The sequence below is a fragment of the Microcaecilia unicolor genome, chromosome 6, assembly GCF_901765095.1.
Source record: "Microcaecilia unicolor chromosome 6, aMicUni1.1, whole genome shotgun sequence".
NCBI classification, from domain to species: Eukaryota; Metazoa; Chordata; class Amphibia; order Gymnophiona; family Siphonopidae; genus Microcaecilia; species Microcaecilia unicolor.
The window spans coordinates 47,902,478-47,923,376 of NC_044036.1; the positions used below are offsets into that span (position 1 = coordinate 47,902,478).

Below are 20,899 nucleotides of genomic sequence, written 5' to 3' on the forward strand. Positions count from 1 at the left end.
ATCACCTTGGAGCTGGGAGGGAGGGAGCTGGGGAGCCCTGGGGATGGCACGGGAGCTTGGAGGGAGGGGTGGCCGCCCTGGAGCTCAGAGGAAGGGGTAGCCGGCCCTGGAGCTAGGGTGGGGGCGGGGCTAGGATGGGGCCCCATCAGATTGGTCTGCATAGGGCCCCACACTTGCTAAGACTGGCCCTGCCTACCCTTTGTTGCTGCTCCATAGCGATGGCTGCTGCTCATGAATCTGCCACAGGTTTCAGCAGACATTTTGTGATTGGAAACAGCACAGGCAGGAGAAGTCTCGGCAGCCATTGTAGTGAGCAGTGTCATGGGACAGGAACAAGTGGGGTTAATTCCTGCCCCTGAAGATGCCACTAGTCCACTAGGCCTTCCTATGGTAGGAGCAGGGAGGTCCTATGGATGGGATGAGGGGAAGATTGCGGTGGGGGTGGGGGGAAGCGGAGAGAGAGGGGGGCCACTGACAGGGGGAAGGTCAGCTCAGGAAGAGGATTTTTTGGTCAGGTATGGAACAGGGAGTGGGGGGAGGAGTTTTGTTTATGGTTTCAGATTCTTCCAAAGCTGGTCAATGTTGGTCGCAGAATTCAGTTTCAGAAGAAACTGAAGATTCTGGGTTCAGTTGGCCTCTAAGGGACAGAGAGTGCAGCAGACCAGGGAATCACGAGAAATCATAGGCATACATATAATTAGTTTTTATACGTCAACAAGGAGTTTTCTTCTCTCTCTCACCACCACCATCACTTTGGTTAGCTTGTATAACTTGATATGGCCGACCAACTCTCACCTTCACAAAATTCTGCTCCTAGAAATAAGGAAAATGCTATTTTCTTTTATTTGGTCCATAAACAATATCATATAAAACAAATCTGATTGGCAATATATATGTGTGTGTGTGTGTTAAAAAATACAGAAAATTGTTGATATACACTGACCAAAACTTCGAATTATTTACTCCAGAGTTCTGACATTGTGTGTGTGTGAGTTGGGGAGGGGAAAGGGAGAGGAGGCAAGGGACACTGCTGACATAAAACCATAATAGTAAATACTGCCAGGCCCTCAGAAAACAGTTTAAATAATACATTCTTTTTGCATTCAATAATAATGATAAATAAGGGCTCATTTTCAAAACAGAAAAACGTCCAAAAAGCGGCACAGAGCGGAAGATGGACCTTTTTTTGCAAAAATGTATAAATTGCTATTTTTGAAACCCATTTTAAGACGTTTTTCTATACAGTTCACATGCAGTTCGTCCAAATCACAAGGGAATGTGTAAAGGATGTATCGGGGGCATGTTTAGGCATTCCCAAAACTTGGATATTTTTTTGCCATAAGGAAAAAAAGCAAAATCATCCAGAACTAAAAGTTAGATGTTTTGGTCTAGACCTGTTTCAATCACAACTAAGTCACAAAAAGATGCCCTAAATGACCACTGGAGGGATTAAAGCATGACTCCCTTACTCTCCCAGGGTCACTGACCCCCTCCCACCCCCACCAAAGAATAGTACATACCATCATCTGTGACAGCTTCAGATGTTATGGCCAGTCCTATTAGAGCAGCAAGCATATCTCTAGAATAGCCTAGTGGCTGATGCAGTGCACTGTAGGGAAGGACCAGACACATATCCCACTCCGTTACACTTGTGGTGGAAAGTGTGAGCCATCCAAAACCCAACAAAAACCTACTGTACCTACATATAGGTGACACCTGCAACCATAAGAGATATTGTAGTGGTGTACAGTTGGGTACAGTAGGTTTTTGGTGGGTTTTCAAAGGCTCACCATACAATATAAGGGGGTAATGGTGAGATGTGGATCTGGGACCTTTTATGTGAAGTCCACTGCAGTGCCCCCTAGGGTGCCTCACTGCTCTGCTGGGATATCTGTGTTGACAGTCTACTAAGAATGCTGCCCCTCCCCCCCCCCCCCCCCCCCCCCCCCCCCCCCCCCGTACATCCCAAAGGCTTGTTTTTGTGCGTTTTCCCCTTGGATGTTTATTTTTCCTAAAATGGTTCAAAAAGATAGACACACTGAGGGGTACTTTTACAAAGGTGCACAAATGGCTTGCGGTAGTGTAGGCGTGGGTTTTGGGCACACACCGATCCATTTTTCAGCGTGCCTGTAAAAAAGGCCTTCTTAAAATTTTTGCCGAAAATGGACGTGCGGCAAAATCAAAATTGTCACATGTCAATTTTGGGTCTGAGACCTTACCACCAGCCATTGACCTAGCGGTAAAGACTCATGCGGTAACCGGGCAGCAATGACTTATGAGCGTCAAATGCCACTTGATGCGCATCTGATACGCGCATCCGATACATGCGTCTGAAAATAAAAAATATTTTTTTTGGATGCGCATCAAAAATGAAATTACCACAAGAGCCACGTGGTAGCCGGGCAGTAACTCCATTTTGGCATGCATTGGGCGCGCGTAGACGCTTATGCGGCTTTGTAAAAGGACCCCTGAGCATAAAAACACAACGGCCATTTTTGAAACAAAAAGATCAATATTTTTCTGGTTCAAAAATCATTATGTTTGCCACTTGACTTTTGGACATTTACAGCAAAATGTCCAAAATCAGATTTAGACACCATATTGAAAATGCCCCTCATAGTAATGTTAGAAAGTGGACAGTGCTTTTCCTACAGATCAAAGCAAAACAGCAAAAGTAGAGGCTGACAAATGCGCAAACCAATAGGGAGATAATATCAAAAACCAGTTTATTCAGAATATTCATATCAAGGACCCTACACGGTCCATGTTTCTGCGCCAAAGCGCCTGCCTCGGGGGTCACAAACAACTTTCTCTGAGAAGAAGCTGATTGGCTTGAATAATTCCTTTCTGTATGCACGTGGTTATAAAAGCAAGTTAATCCACAGAGAGAACAAAAGACCAGCCAACCGATCAGCAAAAACCATGTGACAGGTCTTTTGTTCTCTCTGTGGATTAACTTGCTTTTATAACCACGTGCATACAGAAAGGAATTATTCAAGCCAATCAGCTTCTTCTCAGAGAAAGTTGTTTGTGACCCCCAAGGCAGGCGCTTTGGCGCCGAAACACAGACCGCGTCGGGTCCTTGATATGAATATTCTGAATAAACTGGTTTTTGATATTATCTCCCTATTGGTTTGTGCATTTGTCAGCCTCTACTTTTGCTGTTTTGCTTTGACTCCCCATGGAGGCTCCTCCTGTCTTCTTGGATTTCCTACAGATCAAGCCATAAGCAGAACCTTCATCTTTACTATAAGATCTATAATCTATTCACTGGCCACAAATGACCCCAAGCATAGATGTGCATGACTAGAAAAAGTTTGATTCATTTTCATTTTAAACACATTTCTCCCAATTTGGAGATATTGTTCTTAGTTCATCTCATGCATTCATTTTTTTGTGAGTGCATTGGATGCGCCTAAGAATGTTTTTAGGTGTGTTAATTGTGCATGTGTTAATTCATAGGTATACGCATGTACAAGCAATTTGCATGCACTTAAACTTTTTAGGCACCCAAGTGAACAAAATACTCATAAATGCACATCCTTAATCTAAAGGCACTAGCCATTATATAATACTGCACTGGACTAATCCTTATTAACACTTTACAAGCATATTACATGCCACAGAACTGTTAACTTGGTGCCACAGACTTATTTGCGTAAAACGGCAATTCGAAATTTGCAAGTTAGAACAGGCAAATGATTTGATTATGGAATGAAGATATTTCTGTGCAAATGGCCACATTCACATTTATATGATAAGAACTTTTTACAAAGTACAACCAAACTTTCTGCCTGATTGCATTTCAAACAGCTTTAAAAATTGATCCCAATTCCATATTAACATTTGGACTACAATCTTCTTTCTTACAGGCAGCCCGTTGACAGCTCTAATGACAGCATTGTGGGAATGCACCAGTTCCTGATGGTCAAGTGTCACATCTTGGGAAAACTTCATTTATAGTTCTTATTCAGATGTAGAAAGTGAACATTCAGCCAATATTTTTTTTAAGGACAGAGACAGCTGAACTTGCATAAAATGCCCTCATCACATCACAGTTGTCAATAGCTCTCTGTGAAAGTGAAATATCACAACAATATCTGCGTTTCTTTAGTGCAGGACACAATAAATATATTGTTGCAGCACAACACAGTCCATCTTACGCAATGTGTATTTTGGAACCTAGACAACTAGTTGAGGACACACAGAAGCCGTAAGTTATTTTTTCCTTTGACATGTATATTTGGCACAAATGCTTGATGTCATTGTCCATCCATTTTTCTTCACATTCCCATGTCACATTCAGGAGCAATTTTCACACTGCCCACACAGCTGTACTTTAATTTTCAAAGTATAACTAGGCATGTACTTTTGCTTTGAAAACTGTCTAACAAAATACCCCTATACATTTGCATTTCCCGTATAGCTGAATACTTCTTTAAAAACTAAGACCAGATCTACTTTTGAAAGTACTAATGAATATCCATTATAATCCAGGAACCAAAAAAGGAGGTCCAATCCTGATGGGTGTGCAACAGCAAGACAACGAAGTGAGGCAACAGAAGACGAGCATTCCCAAGTTGCAGTTGCATGCGGAACGCTGGCTGGTCTTTCTGGCGCCATCAAGTGTTTGATGCTTTTCCTTTCATTTCTGTATATGCACTGATTAAATGTGAATTGCCGAACGTAAAGGTTTTACGACACCTGAGGCAGGCACACATGCCGAAACATGGCTGTGTTGAGCCTTTTCCACGTAGTAGCGTACCAAGGGTGGCGCAGTGGGGGTGGTCCGCCTCAGGTACAGGCAGCAAGGGGTGCGAAGAGCAGGCATACATCTGTCAGCTCTTCCGATCCCCTGCCCCCCCTTATGTTCCTTCCTGTTCCAGGGCAGGGGACCGGCGGAGCTGATAGCCGTGAGCCTGCTCTGCGCACCCCCTTGCTAGGAGGAAAGGTGGTGGAGTGATGCACTATGGGGAGGTGTGACGTGCTTCAGGAGGGGTGATGCACTGGGGGAGTGATGTGTCGGGGGGGCGCAGTGGTGACCCACCCCGTTTGGTGAACAAGCTAGGTATACCACTGTTTCCACATTAGGCAACTGGATTTGATGACAGAATAAGAGATTTTGCACCACAATTTGGAAATCTTCGTCTTCTGTTGCCTTAATTCTTTGTCTTGTTATCCACTATAATCCTAATGTTAACCTCGCTTCCAGGAATACCTCCCTCAAATGCAGGTAGAAGTACAGAATTCATGGAACTGCATGCATTTTAACCTGCGTGCAGAGCAAGCAATTTCAGCATTTTCAAACAGCTGAAAATGACTTTGAAATCTGTCCTTAAAATGTTTAAAGATGCTCTCATGCCAATGGGTCTAATTTTTGTTAGTGGTTGACAAAGGTAAGGCTAACAGACACCAATAGGAACTTTGCTTTCAAGCTTCTGTCTGCTGATTTCAGGTTCTAAAATGATAGGCTCCCCTTTTTGTCTGTCCTTAGAGCAGCTAGAGACAGCATTTGCAACTTGACAGACTTTTCGGAGGAGGATCTTTCTTAGCAGCAGATAAACCCAAGGGTCCAAGATCTGGTTCAATGAAGCCAACCGGACAGCCGTCAAGAAGAGATTACATTCTTTCTGCAACTCCATGTTTTGGATAACGGAAGATCGCTTGCAGTGTTCAACAGAAGTGTGATTGGATATCATTTTCAGCATTATCACCTAAGAGAAAACAAGAAGGGGAAAGAAACATGCATTTAGCAACATAAAATGATACTATGCAAAATTAGTCATTAACACTTTCAAGTACCTTTTCATCCCTCAAGAAACTTGTTCTGCTGGATTTCAGATGATCTAGCAAATATGGTTGAGTACCTCCGGTCTGAAATGTTTATTGCTTGTATTGTGTTTACGTTTCTTGGAATTTATTTGTTTTGGGTGAGGTAAGTGTAGACATTTATCCCCCCTGTTTACTAAGCCATGCAGCAATACCGACATAGCCCATTCAAAGTGGATGGGCTGTGTCGGCATTAGTGCAAAGCAGTCGCTAGTGTGGCTTAGAAGGATGTTGCTTTTCTATAGATGGACTGATAGTGACAGATTAATGCATACAGACTACTGCGTGGCCGTGTTAAGGGGTTTTTCTAGTAGTCTGCCAGTTTCCACACATGAAATCATGCATTACTTGGTTTTTGTTAAATTTTTCAATCAGGGGGTGTGGCGTGAGCTGAGAATGGTCACGGAAGTGCAATCCAGGTAGCACACTGCACTTAGCGTGGGTATTTTATTTTTAAAATTTTGTATTTATTTGGTCCCATGTTGGCTCTCTGAAAGAACCGTGCACTGTTGGGAACATTAACGTATGACCTGCAATAAAAATGAGTGGGAATGGTCTCAGCATAAAATTTGTAGCTATCGTGTGGTAAAATCCCAAGTTATGCTACGGGGTCCTTTTATTATATATTTATTAGGAAGATAAACTGTTACTATCACGATCACCAGCATTACCACCACTTTCATCCTGTGTTTAGGACAAACCACAGTATTCATCTGATGTGCTTATTAGATGCACCTTTTCTTCACATGCTCACATTGGGTACATAAGAATATAAGAATAGACATACTGGGTCAGACTGATGATCCATTTAGCCCAGTATCCTGATTCCACCTGGGCACTACTGTTATTTTTATTACATTTGTACCCTGAGCTTTCCCACTCATGGCAGGCTCAATGCGGCTTACATATTGTAGTATACAGGTACTTATTTGTACCTGGGGCAATGGAGGGTTAGGTGACTTGCCCAGAGTCACAAGGAGCTGCAGTGGGAATTGAACTCAGTTCCCCAGGATCAAAGTCCACTGCACTAACCACTGGGCTACTCCTCCACTAGCAACATTCCATGTAGAAGCCTGCCCCTGCAGATCAGCAACGCGGCCGCGCAGGCTTCTGTTTCTGTGTCTGACGTCCTGCACGAACTTGCAGGATTTCAGACTCACAGAAACAGAAGCCTGCACGGCCGCGTTGCTGATCTGCAGGGGCAGGCTTCTACATGGAATGTTGCTAGTGGAATAGCAACATTCCATGTAGAATCTCAAATAGTAGCAACAGAATCTCAACATTCCATGTAGAATCTCAAATAGTAGCAACATTCCAGAATCTCAAATAGTAGCAACAGCAACATTCCATATTGAATTTCAAATAGGGAAATGGAAATGGGACTTGATATACCGCCTTTCTGAGGTGTTTTGCATCTACATTCAAAGCGGTTTACATATATTCAGGTACTTATTTTGTACCAGGGGCAATAAATGGAGGGTTAAGTGACTTGCCCAGAATCACAAGGAGCTGCCTGTGCCTGAAGTGGGAATCAAACTCAGTTCCTCAGTTCCCCAGGACCAAAGTCCACCACCCTAACCACTAGGCCACTCCTCCACAGAAGAAACACTCGATTGAATTGTAGCACAAAAAGAAGCCAAGTTTTCACCTGAAAATCAGTATGCCTTGAGGTTTAGAAAGGGACTAGAAGGGGGAAAGAGACGCACAGAGGTGAAGGGCAATATATGTCACGGTCTTTTTTGTAATGTTGGCTACAGTGGTGCTGGTGTTTGCTTCTGTATCTGGTTTTGGAATGGTCATGCAAAGTGATGTTACTGTGTAACTCCGTGACTAGGTGCCAGGCTTTACTAGCCTGGTACACAGAATGATCACAATTGTAGTGAAATTTCTAATATCAGTGCCGGGGTGCTTAAAATGTGAATACAGTAATTTCATTCAGTGGGAAACATTTTCTGGACTATGCAATTGCAGAATGCCTTCCACCTGCAGCCATAGCTTTTGGTATCACTCACATTAGTAACCTTACTGTGTGTTCAAGAATTCCCTTCAAATGGGTAGAAGTGTGTATCTGAAAGATATGCAGATATCATAGAAACATGCCAGCAGATAAGGGCCCAATGGCCCATTCAGTCGGCTCATCCTCAGTAACCACTAACTTATCCTTTTCCTAAAGGTTATCAATAGAAATCAAACAAAATAAAACATGGAAAAGAAAATAAGATGATACCTTTTTTTATTGGACATAACTTAATACATTTCTTGATTAGCTTTCGAAGGTTGCCCTTCTTTGTCAGATCCTAACACCCATCCTGTTAGAATATCAATGAAATGCTTTGATGTCCCCATGCATACCCCTACCCTCCCACTCTGTCAGACTGTCAAAGTAATGCTTTGATGTTTCTCTTATATATACTATCTGCTAACACATTTCCTTATTTCCGATCTGACGAAGAAGGGCAGCCTTCGAAAGCTAATCAAGAAATGTATTAAGTTATGTCCAATAAAAAAGGTATCATCTTATTTTCTTTTCCATGTTTTATTTTGTTTGATTTCTATTGATAACCTTTAAGAGTGGACTAACACGGCTACCATACCTCTCTCCTTTTCCTAAGAAATCCCACGTGCCTGTCCCATGTTTTCTTAAATTTAGACAAAGACCTTGTCTCCACAACCTCCACTGGGAGGCCATTCCACGTGTTTACTACCCTTTTCGTGAAAGAGTGTTTACTTAGATTCGTCCTAAGCCTATTTCTTCTTAACTTCATCCTATGCCCTCTCATTCCAGAGCTTTCCTTCATTTGAAAAAGACTCCCCTCCTGCACATTAATGCCATTGAGGTATCTGAACGTCTCTATCATACCCCCTCCCTCCCGTCTTTCTTTAAGAGTATATACGTTGAGGTCTATAAGCCTGTCTGTGCTCTCACATGGCATCACAGCATCCACATCATCACTATAACGACCATAATGAAACAATGAAACAAATCATTCCTTAAACCACCCAAACACACCAAAAATACCTCTCACACGACCTACCTAACACCTTCCATCTAAATCCTCTTTCACCTCTGCTTACAATCGACTGCTTTTAAATCATGTAACGATGTTATCATATCTACACTCTGTAAGCCACATTGAGCCTGCAAAAAGGTGGGAAAATGCGGGGTACAAATACAATAAATAAATAAATAATAAATAAATAAATAAATAATCTCAGGCCCCATTTTTCCCAGACTAGTATGTCCTGATGGTCTGGACCTCAATGGCCAAATTTTGGAAAAACCAAACAGGTCCAGAACTGAATCATTGGTATAAGCAGCATGCTTGTGGCAGAGGTAATGCCTCTTATCTATTTATCCCAATTCTCTTTGTACTACTCATCTTGTCCCCTCTATATATCTTAATTGCACTTTTCCTCGCAGCTAGAAAGATGTTTCATTTATTGCACAACATTAATTCCGAATCTGGCTGCCCACTTGAATGTAAGACAAATCCTAATCAATGCCAGACTCTTACAATGAACTTGAGATAGGTTACTTACCTCAGAAGGAGGCGGGGCCTAGGCCAGGGAAGAAGAGACGTCATGGAGACTCTACAACCAACACAATAGATCTTCCTGCCCGTGCAGCGCTTCAGAAAGAGGTGAGGGGCGCTGCTCGGGTCGTTAATAGGGAGGGGGGTCTCGGTGGAGGGGGGGAGCGGCGTAGTCGACCTCAGGGGGGGCAGCAGGGGCGGGGCACGGGGCAGAAGAATGACGGGAGGCGGAGTTAGCTCTGCAGAACACAGGAACAGGAAGGGAAGGGAGGGGGACCGGGGCAGCTAGCATTTTGCTTTTTCGGGGGGGGGGGATGGGGGGGGGGAGCGGCGGAAAGTGGGGAGCAGCGGGGGGGGGGCAAGGCCGTCCATACAGGACGCTCCTGATGAGCGCCCTTGCCCCCTCCCGATCCTTTTTTTATTTTTTTTATTTGATGTGTTTTCTGACGTCCTTTGGACCAATCACAGCGCTTTTAGCTCTGCTAATGCGCTGGGATTGGCTCAAAGTTTGTTTATTTTTTTACTTAATGATTTTTCCTGGCACAGAGCTGTCCTAACGAGAGGTCCAGACCTCTCGTTAGATTTCCTGCCTTTTTCCTGCGTAAAGGCAATCGGAAAAGGTTAGTGCATGTCGTTTCAATGGGGTTTTCACACTAATTGCTCATCTCCATTCCGTTTTCGTTAGCTGCTGGCTTCCTCGGTAAAAGCCCTTTGATGCATGCAACGGATCAAATTTTCCTCGTTGGAGGGTCATTAAAGGTTCATTTAGCTTTAGTGCATCTGCCTCTAAGTTGGTTAGGTGAACAAAACGTTTGGGTATGTCCTGATGTTACATAAGGTACACAAGATAGAAGGAAAGCCTTTTGATCTATGAGGCAAAAGGAAAAGAATCTTGGTGCCGTAGTTTTGCTGGCTTACCCCTGTAAATGTGTAGTTAGATTGGGGGGAATCAAGTATATTTTTTTTCTCTCCGGATCAACTGCGAGGCTTTCTGGATATGAAGAAGATCATGTAGGATGATGTTGTGTTAAAATATTGAATAGAAGACAGAGTACGTGATTATGCTAAGCTTTACCTTTTGAAGTTTATTTACCTCTTTGGATTGCCTTAATTTCTTAGCTCATGTCCCCATCTATTTTATAGTGGTCTAAGGAAAACTGAATATTTCCTGATGGTATAATTTTTTCTGTTATAATTCTTCTTTGTGTTTCTGGTTCAAGAGTGATCTTGTATGTTTATTTGGAAAATGTATTAAATATCTGCACCCTGGTTCATAAAATTATCTACGGCGAAGCCCCGGGATACATGACAGACCTCATAGACCTACCAACCAGAAACACAACAGGATCAACATGAACATACCTAAATCACCACTACCCAAGCTGCAAAGGACTCAAATACAAATCAATCTATGCATCCAGCTTTTCCTACATAAGCACACAACTATGGAACGCATTACCAAAAGCTGTGAAAACAACTTATGATCACCTAAACTTCCGGAAATCATTAAAAACTAACCTGTTCAAAAAGGCATACCCTACCGACCCAACTTAAATGCCTGTACCCTGCAACACAATGAAACTAAAGCTCGTAATGGACATAAAATAACTCTTCCTCTCTACGATTCCCTAATGTGTCTGTACACACGAACCTTATGATGTCTTTTACTAAGCCATGGTAGCATCTTTAGCTCACAGTCAAAATCAGCTGGTGGTAAATGCTGAGATGCCCATTCTATTCCTATAAGTGCGGCAAAAGCTCTTCACCCCGAATGGGCTTCGTCGGCATTGCTGCACAGCTTGATTAAAGAGGCCATAACCCTCCATTACCCCAGGTACAAAATAAGTACCTGTATATAATATATAAACTGCTTTGATTGTAACCAGAGAAAGACAGTATATAAAATCCCACTCCACTTTTATAGTTTGGCTTATAACAAGGGAAGCTCATGCCAAACTCATCTATCTTAACTACACTTCAAAATGAAATGCAGAATTCTAGTTAATGAGTTTGTTAAGATTCCACACTTTATTACTATTTAAGTATTATCGATTTGATGAAAGAAAACTGAAAAGGGCAAGGAGAGTGAAAGAGAGCAGGTTAATGATTTAGAAGTCAGCTTCATTAGGGAATAATGTGCTTTGAAAGGCTAAGAAAAAAAAAACCAGGTGCTGACTGGCTGAGAAAATAATAAAATAATATTGTGTTATCGAGACAGTAGAGGAATATTGTTCTATTTCAAAATGCTGTAGATTAGGAAATAGCTATTTTGACAGTTTGTGGGACCCTAGGAAAAGATTTATCTACAGTGGTGATTCACAGCTGTGAGTGATAAATAGTTTTAAAAAATTGTCAAGAACCATTTAAATGTCGCTTGGCAATATATTTACTTATTTAGTTTGGGCCCTTTTACAAAGGCATGCTGAAAAATGGCCTGCGGTAGTGTAGATACGTGTTTTGGGCACGCGCAGAATCATTTTTCAGCGCACCTATAAAAAATACCTTTTTTTATTTTTGCTGAAAACGGACGTGCAGCAAAATGAAAATTGCCACCCATCCATTTTGGGTCTGAGCCCTTACCACCAGCCACTGACCTAGTGGTAAAGTCTCGCACAGTAACCGGGCGGTAATGACCTACGCGCGTCGAATGCCACTTGGCATGCGTCCGATATGCGTGTCCGAAAATAAAAATGATTATGTTGGACACACGTATCGGACGTGCGCCAAAAATGAAATTACTGAAAGAGCCATATGGTAGCCGGGTGGTAACTCCATTTTGGCGTGTGTTGGGCACTGAGGCGGCTTAGTAAAAGGGTCCCTTTTGTTTACTGCCTTTTTGAAGAAATTCACCCAAGGCAGTGTACAGCAAGAATAAGCTGGATATAGATAATAGGCATTTACAGCAGTAAATACATTCAAATAACAGGACACATGATGGTATATTATGCTACATTAAAACATCTTAACAGACAGCACAGGATGTAAGTGGAGGTGGAACTTATAGACATAAGTACATAAGTAGTGCCATACTGGGAAAGACCAAAGGTCCATCTAGCCCAGCATCCTGTCACCGACAGTGGCCAATCCAGGTCAAGGGCACCTGGCACGCTCCCCAAACGTAAAAACATTCCAGACAAGTTATACCTAAAAATGCGGAATTTTTCCAAGTCCATTTAATAGCGGTCTATGGACTTGTCCTTTAGGAATCTATCTAACCCCTTTTTAAACTCCGTCAAGCTAACCGCCCGTACCACGTTCTCCGGCAATGAATTCCAGAGTCTAATTACACGTTGGGTGAAGAAAAATTTTCTCCGATTCGTTTTAAATTTACCACACTGTAGCTTCAACTCATGCCCTCTAGTCCTGGTATTTTTGGATAGCGTGAACAGTCGCTTCACATCCACCCGATCCATTCCACTCATTATTTTATACACTTCTATCATATCTCCCCTCAGCCGTCTCTTCTCCAAGCTGAAAAGCCCTAGCCTTCTCAGCCTCTCTTCATAGGAAAGTCGTCCCATCCCCACTATCATTTTCGTCGCCCTTCGCTGTACCTTTTCCAATTCTACTATATCTTTTTTGAGATACGGAGACCAGTACTGAACACAATACTCCAGGTGCGGTCGCACCATGGAGCGATACAACGGCATTATAACATCCGCACACCTGGACTCCATACCCTTCCTAATAACACCCAACATTCTATTCGCTTTCCTAGCCGCAGCAGCACACTGAGCAGAAGGTTTCAGCGTATCATCGACGACGACACCCAGATCCCTTTCTTGATCCGTAACTCCTAACGCGGAACCTTGCAAGACGTAGCTATAATTCGGGTTCCTCTTACCCACATGCATCACTTTGCACTTGTCAACATTGAACTTCATCTGCCACTTGCACGCCCATTCTCCCAGTCTCGCAAGGTCCTCCTGTAATCGTTCACATTCCTCCTGCGACTTGACGACCCTGAATAATTTTGTGTCATCGGCGAATTTAATTACCTCACTAGTTATTCCCATCTCTAGGTCATTTATAAATACATTAAAAAGCAACGGACCCAGCACAGACCCCTGCGGGACCCCACTAACTACCCTCCTCCACTGAGAATACTGGCCACGCAATCCTACTCTCTGCTTCCTATCTTTCAACCAGTTCTTAATCCATAATAATACCCTACCTCCGATTCCATGACTCTGCAATTTCTTCAGGAGTCTTTCGTGCGGCACTTTGTCAAACGCCTTCTGAAAATCCAGATATACAATATCAACCGGCTCCCCATTGTCCACATGTTTGCTTACCCCCTCAAAAAATGCATTAGATTGGTGAGGCAAGACTTCCCTTCACTAAATCCGTGCTGACTTTGTCTCATCAGTCCATGTTTTTGTATATGCTCTGCAATTTTATTCTTAATAATAGCCTCCACCATCTTGCCTGGCACCGACGTCAGACTCACCGGTCTATAATTTCCCGGATCTCCTCTGGAACCTTTCTTAAAAATCGGAGTAACATTGGCTACCCTCCAGTCTTCCGGTATTACACTCGATTTTAGGGACAGATTGCATATTTCTAACAGTAGCTCCGCAAGTTCATTTTTTAGTTCTATTAATACTCTGGGATGAATACCATCAGGTCCCGGTGATTTACTACTCTTCAGCTTGCTGAACTGACCCATTACATCCTCCAAGGTTACAGAGAATTTGTTTAGTTTCTCCGACTCCCCCGCTTCAAATATTCTTTCCGGCACCGGTGTCCCCCCCAAATCCTCCTCGGTGAAGACCGAAGCAAAGAATTCATTTAATTTCTCCGCTACGGCTTTGTCCTCCTTGATCGCCCCTTTAACACCATTTTCGTCCAGCGGCCCAACCGACTCTTTGGCCGGTTTCCTGCTTTTAATGTATCTAAAAAAGTTTTTACTATGTATTTTTGCTTCCAACGCTAATTTCTTCTCAAAGTCCTTTTTTGCCCTCCTTATCTCCGCTTTGCATTTGGCTTGGCATTCCTTATGATCTATCCTGTTACTTTCAGTTGGTTCTCTTCTCCACTTTCTGAAGGATTGTTTTTTGGCTCTAATGATTTCCTTTATCTTACTGTTTAGCCACGCCGGCTGACGTTTAGTCTTTTTTCCCTTTTTTCTAATACGTGGAATATATTTGTCCTGAACCTCCAGGATGGTGTTTTTAAACAGCATCCACGCCTGATGCAAGTTTTTTACTCTGCGAGCTGCTCCTTTCAGTCTTTTTTTCACCATTTTTCTCATTTTGTCGTAATCACCTTTTCTATAGTTAAACGCTAACGTACTTGATTTCCTAGTTTCACTTCCTTCAGACAGATAAGATATAGTAAGATAGAAATAAGGTTGACTAATTTAAGTCAGAAAAGATGCAGGAAAATGTTGTCAGCTAGAGTAAAAGTGGATAAGCCAGTCCTTCTACAGTATGTGCAGCTGGTGTTAGTCCTTGCGTGTGTGACTAGCTAGTTAGTTGCTTCTTCCAACAAAGATTTTTCATAAATTTTATTTTTGAAGAGCGTATTCTTGAGTCAACGTAGTTTACTTGAAATTTAATATCAATAAATGAAATGAATTTGAAGCAAACAAGCTTTTAAAAAAAAATCACTGGCCTTTTAAATCAGAAGAAGCAGAGTAATGCCAAAGAACCACAGGTTACAGTTCTATGGACATCAAGATCTAAGAGAAGCCTGGGAAAGAGACAGGATTGATTTATGCTACTTAATTATGAAGGCAATCTCTGAAGAGCTGAAATGGCTTGACAGAAGAAATGATGAGTATTTTCTAATTCCACAAACCTACCCATATCCTCTCGCTCTCTTTTGCTACTTTTCCTTCCATGTTGTGATATGTGCATCTTATAGAAGGACCTCACTAGGGGGGGTCTTTTACAAAGGCGCATTAGCAGTTTTAGTGCATGCTAATGATTAATTAGCGTGCTTTAGCATGCGCTAAAAATGCTAGCACACCTTTGTAAAAGGACCCCTAGGGGCCCTGTTTACTAAGGAGCACTAGCATTTTTAGCATGTGCTAAAAATTAGCATGCATCTACATGGTTAGCGCATGGTTAGCGCATGCTAATGCTTAAAATGCATTAAAAATGCTAACGCGCCTCTAGCGCAGATTACTAAACAGGGTCCTAGATATGTAACTGGTTTGGGCTCTGATCCACTAAACTCCCCCCCCTCCTTTCCTTGACACAGAATGAAAGCCACAGGGGCCCTTTTACTAAGCTATGGCAAAAAGTAGCCTGCAGCAGTGTGAGCATGTCTTTTGGGCATGCGCCTGGCTGGTTTTTGCCACATCCTGGAAAAAGGGCTGTTATTAAGGGGCCAGAAAATGGATATGCGGCAAAATAAAAACCAGTTCATGTCCATTTTCAGGCTCAGACCATACCGCCACCTACTGGCTTAGCGGTAAGGTCTCATGTGCTAACTGGGTGGTAGGCATGCAGCGCATGTCCACTGCTGCTTACCACTGGGTAAGCACCACATGCTAGAAAATAGAAAATATTTTCTACCGCATGTTTTCGGCACACACCAAATTCAGAATTACCCGCCAGGGGCATGTGGTAACTGGGTGGTAATGCCAATTTGGTGCACGCTGGACACATGTAGGCCCTTAGGTGCCTTTGCAAAAGGATACCGTGGAGGGGCATAATCGAACGGGGGCGCCCATCTCTAAGGGTGGCCATCCCTAATGACGGCCCCGTAAAGCGGCGTACCCGACCGTATTATTGAAACAAGATGGCCGGCCATCTTTCGTTTCGCTAATACGGTTGGGGGCTGGCCAAATCTCAACATTTGGGCCGCCCTTTGAGATGGCCGACATTGGTTTTCGCCGATAATGGAAACTAATGGCGGCCATCTCAAAACCAGCCAAATCCAAGGCATTTGGTCGTGGGAGGAGCCAGCATTTGTAGTGCACTGGTCCCCCTGACATGCCAGGGCACCAACCGGGCACCCTAGGGGGCACTGCAGTGGACTTCACAAATTGATCCCAGGTGCATAGCTCCCTTACTTTGGGTGCTGAGCCCCCCCAACCCCCCAACTGTACACCACTACCATAGCCCTTAAAGGGTAACAGGGGGCACCTAGATGTGGGTACAGTGGGTTTCTGGTGGGTTTTGGAGGGCTCCCATTTACCACCACAAGTGTAACAGGTAGGGGGGGATGGGGGGGATGGGCCTGGGTCCGCCTGCCTGAAGTGCACTGCAGTGCCCACTAAAAACTGCTCCAAGGACCTGCATAGTGCTATGATGGAGCTAGGTATGACATTTGAGGCTGGCATAGAGGCTGGCAAAAAAATGTTTTAAAATATTTTTTGGGGTGGGAGGGGGTTGGTGACCACTGGGGGAGAAAGGGGAGGTGATCCCCGATTCCATCCGGTGGTCATCTGGTCAGTTCGGGCACCTTTTCAAGGCTTGGTCATGAACAAAAAGGGACCAAGTAAAGTTGGCCAAATGCTCGTCTGGGCTGGCCTTCTTTTTTTCCATTATCAGCCGAGGACGGCCATCTCTTAACCACGCCCCCATCCCGCCTTCGGTACACCGCCGACACGCCCCTTTGAACTTTGGCTGGCCCTGCGAGGGAAAGCAGTTGAAGCCGGCCAAAATCGGCTTTCGATTATACCGATTTGGCCGGCCTTAGGAGAAGGCTGGCCATCTCCCGATTTGTGTCGGAAGATGGCCGCCCTTCTCCTTCGAAAATAAGCAGGATAGTGAATCAGCCCCAGTCTTGAAAAGAAAATACTTTTCTCTCACTAGATACAGTAACTCTTTTAAAGTTGTATGGATTATATATTAGTTCACTTGTAAGACTAATAAATAAAAAGTAAACAAAAAGAAAAGAAAAGAAAGGTGGTATGTTTTTATTGGACTAACTATATATATATATATATATATATATATATATATATATATATATATATATATATATATATATATATATATATATTTTTTTTTTTTTTTTTACTAGTGTTCAGGGGCCAAAGCCTTCTTCTTAGATCAAGACAGTATGAACCAAAGATGACAACACAGGAATATACATGTGAATCATAAAAGTCTCCAGAGGACCAGGTTACTGCATCAATGACTTTATGCCTTGTGATCAGAATTCTGACAGGAATCTTTAAATCAATCCAGGAACCTAAGTCTTTTGACATTAACAGCTAAAATACTCAGAAGAAAGGACTTAACAAGGTTTCCTATCCCACTATAAACCAGAATATTACCATAACCATGCTTTGTTCCCTTCTGATCATCCATCCATCTCTCCCCCCCCCCCCCGCCTCTACCTTTCCCCTTAAAACTGTCATTGTATTTCTGTATTGTAATATTTTGCTAATACTATCTGAGATTTTAGCCTCTGAAAGCTAGTCAAAAATGAATTGTTAGTCATATATTATCATTTTATTTGTTCTGTTTGTTTTATTTTGTAACTAGCTTAGCATGTTTTATATACTGTTGCTTTTTAAATACCTGGGGACAGCATGTATTCATTTTGCATCTGTATGTAAATATTTGTGATCTTGGTAAAACTTTACAAACGGCCCCCATATTGAGAAAAGCTGAATCATTTTATTTGAAGACTCAATTATTTGTGGCTGCGTTTTTTTTTTGATTGCCTGTAGTAACTTGATTTTAAGGAGAAATGTGATATATGCTTTTATATATTGTATGCATTTTGTGATGTTGTTATATTGTGAATGTTTGTATTTCCTTGTCCCTGGGGGGGCTCATAATCTAATTTTGTACCGGAGGCAATGGAAAGATCACAAAGGAGTCGAACCGGGCACCTCTGCATGTGGTGCTCTAACCACTAGGCTACTCTTTTTTTGGATCAAAGAGCGTATGCCTTGAGACTATTTTGAGGATTACACACCCCGTGGTCATAGGTGCCCGCATGACGTTGTAATAAAGGTTTTTCATAGTAGTACTGGGTTGCTTTGATGAATAAAGACTGGACTGGCGCTGTATAAAGCGCTACCAATACACTTCATAAAAAGCTTTTAAAACACACCCATATAGCAACAGGCATGAAATAAAAATCAGAACAGCATACCGACTAAAGCACCTAAGATATGATTTGCTGATAAAACTACTTTAAATTCACAAGCTTGATGAATTTGCTTTGTCTGCAGCTACTAATATGATATAGGCCATATGAATATTCGAGAGGCTCGTTTTCGAAAGCACATAGACTTACAGAGTTACATAGGTTACTCTGTAACTTTGTATGTCTATGTGCTTTGAAATCAGCACCTTTAAATATATCCACTTGAACGCCTCACAATGTACATAATTGCTGTATGTAGCTGTTACTAGCAGAGTGTTCGTAAGACTGTTTTTTTCTCCTCTAAATGTACCTACCACAATTTTTTTTGTTTATTCACTTAGGAAAATCTTCATGTGACTTAGCAGCCTCCTAAAGAAAAGATTATGTTCGCATATGGGGGGGGGGGGGGGGGGGGGTCGATAAATAATGCCACTGAGATCCAAGTTTATAAGGAGTCCTATAAAACATGGGATTGTTCCCGCTCAGTTCCTTGGGCAAGAGAATTTAACATCGTTATTCAGCGTGTATGACATGTGCGTCTTAAAGGTTATGCGGACTAGATATGCATGATGAGTAATTATTTGTAGCTGGTAACTATCTTCCTTGTTATCCTTTTTTTTTTTTCAGCCAAAGAAAAAGTTAACAGATAAAACATACAGTTTATCAGAAAATAAAAAAATTCTATGCCCTATTTCTAGAAATAGGTTGTCAGTTATTTTTACCCATCTAACAGGCCACTGAATAGCTTTGTAAACTTCTTCTACTAACCTATAAATGTACTCACTCTGCTGCTCCCCAGTATCTCTCCACACTCGTCCTTTCCTACACACCTTCCCATGCATTCCATTCCCTGGATAAATCCTTCTTATCTGTTCCCTTCCCCACTACTGCCAACTCCAGACTTCGCGCCTTCTGTCTCGCTGCCCCCTACGCCTGGAATAAACTTCCTGAGCCCCTAAGTCTTGCCCCATCCTTGACCACCTTTAAATCTAGACTGAAAGCCCACCTCTTTAACATTGCTTTTGACTGGTAACCACTTGTAACCACTCGCCTCCACCTACCCTCCTCTCCTCCTTCCTCTACACATTAATTGATTTGATTTGCCTACTTTATTTTTTGTCTATTAGATTGTAAGCTCTTTGAGCAGGGACTGTCTTTCTTCTATGTTTGTGCAGCGCTGCAAACGCCTTGTAGCGCTATAGAAATGCTAAATAGTAGTAGTAAATGAAAACAATACACGTCTTTACCTACCAGTAATGGAGACCAGCATGCGAAAAGCACACTCATGATCCCCATCAACTGGATCATGGTTTCCATTGTAATTCGTTCCCACTGCTTGCTGGGCTTGAACGCTGAGGTTTTGTTTTTACACCGCGCGATCAGTGTCTTGATCGTTGCCAGATTACACGCGAAAGTGACAAACAGAGCAGTAAGACCCAGGGACGCGAAAGTCGTAGCAAAGAAGGTGTTTCCCGCGATATGACTGTCGCCCGTGCTGATAAAGCACCAGGTCCCGGGCCACTGCAACAGGTACTGGCCAGCTCCGGCCAGAGGCATCATGGCAAAAGCGAAAACACCAATCCAGATGCAGAGCAGGACGGTCTTAGTCGCCCTAGTTTTCATGTGGCTAGAATACCAGTGGGGAGTCCTGATCGCCAGCATTCTTTCGATGGCCATCGCGCTGGCAATGAAAAGAGGGCAGAGGCCGAACATGGTCATGCATAAGCCAAAGAAAACGCACAGGTGGCCCGACGGGTCAACTCTGCTCCACTGCCTGTTGGACAAATAGACGGCGATGACTATCGGGCTGGTCAGAAGCTGGCCGGTGAGGTCTGTCAGCGCCAAAGAACCTATGCAAAGCAGAAAAGGCTGTTTCCTCTTGTTTTCCTTCTTCTTGTACGATCTGCAGACCAACAGGATGGCGAGTGCGTTGCCCACCATGCCTGTGATCATCATGGTCAGCGGGAAAGCCACGGACACCGAGCCGCACGCTTCTGATGATTTGGTCAGGTTACTTTTTTCCTTCCCCACGTCTGAAGTGTTGGGATCCCACATTCTTTTGATGGTGTAGTTGAGCCTGTTGCACGGCAGCTGAGAAGGTTTCATGTTGTTGCTTTAGCAAAAAGTTAGGTGAGGGGGGAACCCGCCCGCTTCTTTCTCCATGTTGCCCGGGAGGAGCTGGAAGCCAAAGCTGGGCTGCTGAACAGTTTAGGGTGAAGGTACTAGAGAGTCGGGACTAGTCAGGGCTATATAAGGCGAGGAGGCGGGCTCAGAACGCCGGGAAGGACTCTACGTCATTTCATTGATCAACTTCATGCAGATCCACCAAAGCGTGATGATCACGCAGAATTCAAGCCAATGGTCACTGCAGAATTGCAGACCCTTCATTAAGTAACTGTTTGAAGAAATTGCCCCAGTGACACATTTCTGCAAAATGTACTGTAGGATGTTCATCCGAACGGGCTAACTCATTTAAG

General features: G+C 43.1%; 1 protein-coding gene across 1 annotated transcript; it reads right to left on the reverse strand.

The window, feature by feature from the left end:
• Positions 1-3,147: 3,147 nt before the first annotated feature.
• PTGER3 (prostaglandin E receptor 3) lies at positions 3,148-20,629 on the reverse strand. Its single transcript, XM_030207051.1, has 2 exons — positions 19,674-20,629; positions 3,148-5,714 (listed from the first exon to the last, which is right to left on the reverse strand). The coding sequence occupies exons 1-2, from the start codon at positions 20,526-20,528 to the stop codon at positions 5,403-5,405; spliced, it is 1,167 nt and encodes a 388-aa protein (XP_030062911.1). The 5' UTR covers positions 20,529-20,629; the 3' UTR covers positions 3,148-5,402.
• Between the last annotated feature and the right edge of the window lie 270 nt (positions 20,630-20,899).